We start from the raw sequence: 5,646 nt of genomic DNA on the forward strand, positions 1-5,646 counted from the left end.
TGAAATGTTTTTTTCTGCGACGGCGACGACGACGACGACGACGGCCAAGTGTGGTGTGGATACGTGCGTGCGTCAGCGTCAGCTGACCACTGCTAATAATTCTGACTTTGACAGTCCGCCTGCGCTGAGCTAAAACGGACGCCTCGATCAAAAAAACAAAAAAAAAAACAAAAACAAATTGCACATGGCGCATGTGAGGACGCAATTAGCAGCGATTAAACGTCTCGCACGCGAGATAAGATACGTTGCTATCCTATAACATGATGAAGGAAGGTAATGGCCTTTTATTTCAGGTACAGAAAAAAAGGGAAGATAATGAACCTCCAGGAGCAAGTAAACTCGTAAATCGCCCATGAAATCGACAGATACCAAACCAGATCCTTTCTGTTCTAAAGTGGACATTAAAACCCGATCTCACATGGAACTCAGAAATGGTAAGTATGAAGGTGGGAAAAAAATGACCGGCTGTACTGTAGTCTAGTTCGTCATTTAGAACCGGAATCTATGTGATATAAAATTTGTTTATAAGCTTTTTGAATACGATATCAATTCTGCATTAGAAGGGCTGTTCTTAAGTGCAGGTCAAAAGAATTGTCTTACCGAAACAAAATGCACCTCATATTTTGACACGGAGTGGATTGGAGCTTCATTTTCTTTCTTTACCTCGTCAGCAAAAAAAGAGAGGCAAGGACAGACTGCCTGCTACTGTAGAGAACATCGTTCAGAAATTACTCTCGTGGAAAAACAGCGGCACAGTGGTTGCGCGGTTTACCTCTACGGACACTGACGCGTGGGCCCAACACATCCTGTCCCCCACATGCAGCGTCCGTAGGCGACTGTTTTATAACCGGTGCCTACCGCACCAACTCCTTTTAACTACTCCCTCTTCCAGGGGAGGAGAACCCGAATCCCCCGTCGCCGCAGGCCGCACGCTGCTCCGCGCCGCAGGCCGCGTCCGCATCCGCCAGCGCACGGCCCACCCGCGCCGGCCGCCGGCGGCGTTGATGGGGAAGCTCGTCGCCCTGGCGCGGGAAGCAGTCAGGGGTGGACTAGGAGCTTGGGTTCTTTGTAGTCAATAGGCGGTAGGTGGGAGGGAGGACGAGGCGCGGGGCAGGGCGATGAAGGCCCTGCGGCGATCCAGCACCTCCTCCTCGGCCACGGCGGCGGCGCCGTCTCCGAGGGCGCCCTCGTCCCCGCGGTCGTATTCGTGGATCCACCGCAGGTCCCTCCCAGTCACGTCGTCGGCCTCGGCGGCGGCGTCCTCTCTGGCGACCTCGGGGACCTCGGCCGCGGATGGTTCAGATTCGGCGCCGGCGCATGTGGCGGCAGCTGCCTCGTCGCCCTCGCTGGCGCCGTCCTCTCCCAACGTGGACCGGTGAGTTCTCCTGTTCGGATTCCTGTAAGTACAGCAAATGGGTCGCTTCAAAAATGGGGAATTTTTTGTTGGGCGCCGTACCCGTTGACATTTCCAAACGATGATTCGCGCAGAAATTCTCAATTATGCTCGTCCGGTGGCACAGTGGAAGTGGTAGTTTGTTCGGTACTATTATTCTTACACAATGTGCTTTAGCCTGTAGATTTAAAAATTTAACCTTTTCTTTTTGCTGTTCAAGTGCTCAGAAAGTCTTTCTCAGCAGCTCGTAGTAGTAGGCACAAAGTTCTGGCTCACTTGCAGTGCTAGTTGCATGAAATGTGGGTTGGATTGGATGTTTGGTCAATTCAGTATAAGAACCAAAGGAGCAATTTTGCCTTAGCATGACTCAATTTTAGATAGTTTGGATTCTACTTAGGATTTTGTTTCTTGGCAGTGGTACTCTGGAAGAGTCGGAGTTGGAACCAGGTCTTCTAGAACTGTGTCAGGAATAGCATTTCATAATATTGGTTAGCTAACATGGCATTGATTGCTGATATCTTGAATTCAATACCGCAAACTGTTTGTGCTAGCAGCCTGTGGATATGCTAGATTTTGATTTCTACCATATACATGCATGGTAACCAATAAAGTACAATGTTTTAGCTATTAAGTCTAGCATTAAATTGGTTGCAAAAGTATTTGATTTGAGAATGAAAGTCCGTAAATGCTACGGTCAGGTTGTATCTTTCTTTGGCATGTTGCAATAATTCAGAACATGGAATCATCAGCGAACTGATCCTTTTTTTTCTTCCATTTCATTTCTAGGGGTGGAATTAAATCTCCGTGGTCTCGAAGAAAAAGAAAAAGAGCACTTTCTGGTCAACACTGGAATCGTCTATTTTCATCAAACGGGAAGCTCCGTGATGGGGGAAGAAAGTTTCTAAAGAAAGTCCGCAGTGGGGTAAGCGTTGTTGTTATCCAGGCCTTATTTCTACACTCGCAACCCCTGACTGATATATGTTGGAATCTTAGCTATGCACAGTTTGCATCCTATTACATGTCATGCATCCTTTTCCACTTTGACGGGAAACTAAATCAATTATATGAATGTTTTCACTTTCCAGGGAATTGAACCAGGCATCCGGGCTGAAGTTTGGCCATTTCTACTTGGAGTGTAAGATGATCCTTCTATTTTGTTTATTATTTAATATTCTGTAGAAGTGATCTTGCTAACATTGTTTGAAGTGGTAAATGAATTTTGAGTTCTAGAAGTTAGTCTAACTTGATCTGTTCTTGTGAAATAGTATGGTGCTTATCAGCTTATGTGGTTGCAGTAGTTTAGAGATGCAAGTGTGATCTTATGTGATAACTTCCTTTGCTTAGAAATAGAGCACTCCTACGATTTTATGCAATTAATGACGGAAAAAAACTTTACCTGGTTCGGGACCTGGATTCTTCCACTGCTTTTTCAAAACGTCTTTTTTTTTTTTGCCAAATTTAATATTTCCATCATTCCCTCTCTGTTTCAAAATGCCGGCCTTCTGTTTTTTTTCTATCCAGTTTTAACATACAAGGTATTATTTTATCTCCTCTTTTTCTCGTTTATACTCGCTATATCTACAACATTTATGAGTTTATCTTAACATTTCGGTATTATTTTATCTCCTCTTTTTCTTGTTTATACTCGCTATATCTACAACATTTATGAGTTTATCTAATCTTCTCTTTTCTAGTAACATCTTTAATCTCTGAGCCTAGAGAAATATGCCTTATGAAAATAAATGGTGGAAGTACTCTTTGAAAAGTTCAAAAAATCATGCCAAAAAGTTATGATTATTTTACGAACACTGCTCAACCTGCATCACCACAAACATGCCAAAAGATAAATGCATTCTCACATAGGTCAATAGTTGGGTCTGAAAATACCGCATTTGGATCTGCTCAGTACCATTGCAGATGTGACTTATTATTTGATGGTATTTTTCAATTTATGCCTCTTTGATACTAAGCTATTTTTGTCTTCTATTATTTATGGGCCTGCCTATTGTCTATTTGTAAAGTTACTGATTTTTCTTAACCCACATTTTGGGCCAATTGATCAAGATTAGAACCATTTGTGCATCTACCTAAGTTAGACCAAAAGGCCAAGAAAAGAGCATTATGCTTAACAAAAAAAACAACTTACAGCAAGAAAAGAAGTTCCATTTGGTTGATTGAGGCTTTATAAATTGCTTTAGCATTTGTCTGTTTTTAGCTTTTTGTTATTAAATATCTATCCTATTTAATATGTTGCTGCTTCAAGTTGATAGACTGATAAATTTCTTGTTATGTACAGTTATGATTTGAACAGTTCTGAAGAGGACAGGAATACCATCAAGATAAGGAAAAGGTATTTCTTTAATAATTCCATTCTTTGTCCTCCATTAGCTTTTGATTTGTATATTTAGCTGAATGCCCGGTTTTGATTGAGAATAATTTATCTTGAATTCTGGAAAACAAGATTAAATAAGCGGATATAACAGCTGTGTGCACCTTTGATTCCACGACTGATACAAGACATGCCGCTTTACTGTTATCTGAAGATAACATCACTAGAATACCTGTGGTGTTCACAATGATACTTTATTTACTGATATGGATTGCTGCAACTTCTGGTGCAGGAAAGAATATGAAAAGCTGAGACGACAGTGCCATCGCATTCTGAATTGTTACAAAGGAAATGGGCTTAATGTTATAAATGAGTTCATGAATGAGGACTTTTCTGATGGGGCTGAAGGACCAGAGTCACCTTATTCTGAAGGTGTTCGTAAGAGGGCTTGTGTGTTGCCGAAAGAATTGAAATCTTTAGGCTGCAAGGCAGAAGAATCAGAGAGTTCTAACTGGGCTTCTGTGGAATGCATGGATGAAGATACAAGTGAGTTAACTGTTGTTGATCAATGTATGGCAGAATCAGAATCTTCTGACTCTGAGTCTTCCTATGAAGAGGACCCTGACAGAACACCCGTCTGTTCCAATTTGGAGGAGAACTGTGATCCGAAACCAAAACTTGTCCGGAGCGCGTCGTCTAAGTCAGACATTTTTATATCTGACAAAACTCCAGAGGATTTTGCCACATGGCAGCGCATTATACGTGTAGATGCTATTCGAGCAAACACAGACTGGGTTCTATTTGCCCGTAACCAGGCTGAAGTCTCTAAAGACAAAGCACTGAGGTCTGCAATATCTGTTGGGTTGAAAGATTATGACCATTTGGAGCCTTACATGATTTATCATGCTGCACGACTAGTTGCGTTGCTTGAGGCATACGCGCTCTATGATCCAGAGATTGGGTACTGTCAAGGAATGAGTGATCTCTTGTCACCGATAATTGCAGTGATGGAGGAAGATCATGAAGCATTTTGGTGCTTTGTGGGTTTCATGAGGAAAGCGAGGCACAACTTCAGGCTTGATGAGGTTGGAATAAAAAGACAGCTGAAAACGGTCTCCCAGATCATCAAGCGCAAGGACTCTCACCTCTATAGGCACCTGCAGAAACTTCAGGCTGAAGACTGCTTCTTTCTGTACCGGATGGTAGTGGTTCTCTTCAGGAGGGAGCTCACTTTTGAGCAGACTGTGTGTCTGTGGGAGGTTATGTGGGCTGACCAGGCTGCAATTCGAGCTGGGATTGGAAGGTCCACTTGGGGAAGAATAAGGCTTCATGCCCCTCCAACTGACGACCTGTTGCTGTATGCTATCGCGGCCTGCGTCTTGCAGAGGAGGAAGCTGATAATCGAGAAGTACAGCAGCATGGATGAGATATTGCGGGAGTGCAATAGCATGGCCGGGCAGCTAGATGTCTGGAAGCTTCTAGACGATGCACATCACTTGGTTGTTAACCTTCATGACAAAATCTGATACGACTGCTTTCCTCAGTTTCACTTGGTTGGTAGAACATATGCAGACCTGAACAATCTTCCGAGGTGTATATTTAGTATCAGTTATATACTGTCTGTCACCCGGAATAAAACCCTTGCATGGGTATATGTAGACAGAGAACCTTTGTAGCTTCGTGTGGAGATGAAGTTGTTCTCCACTTCGGTTAAGCTGATAAACCGTTGGGTATCACCGCGGTTCTGTCGTTGCAAGCCGTCCATAGTTGAACTTCATGGAAAATCTTGTTTTTGCTTCCAATAATGTCTGTTCTGGGCAAAAACATCATTTTCCCTTAAGTCTTTCATAGGAAAAGTAAGTTTCCAGATGTTGGGTGTAATGTACTGATGTGGAGTAATATCAAAATCAAATCTTTACTGTCA

General features: G+C 43.0%; 1 protein-coding gene across 1 annotated transcript; it reads left to right on the forward strand.

Annotated features, from left to right (window-relative positions):
- The first annotated feature begins 913 nt into the window (after window positions 1–913).
- Window positions 914–5,646, forward strand: LOC117860960 (rab GTPase-activating protein 22). Its single transcript, XM_034744402.2, has 5 exons — window positions 914–1,375; window positions 2,180–2,315; window positions 2,479–2,528; window positions 3,690–3,743; window positions 4,015–5,646. Exons 1-5 carry the CDS (start codon window positions 1,119–1,121, stop codon window positions 5,246–5,248), a joined length of 1,731 nt encoding a protein of 576 aa, XP_034600293.1. The 5' UTR covers window positions 914–1,118; the 3' UTR covers window positions 5,249–5,646.

Source organism: Setaria viridis, chromosome 6 (genome assembly GCF_005286985.2).
Source record: "Setaria viridis chromosome 6, Setaria_viridis_v4.0, whole genome shotgun sequence".
NCBI classification, from domain to species: domain Eukaryota; kingdom Viridiplantae; phylum Streptophyta; class Magnoliopsida; order Poales; family Poaceae; genus Setaria; species Setaria viridis.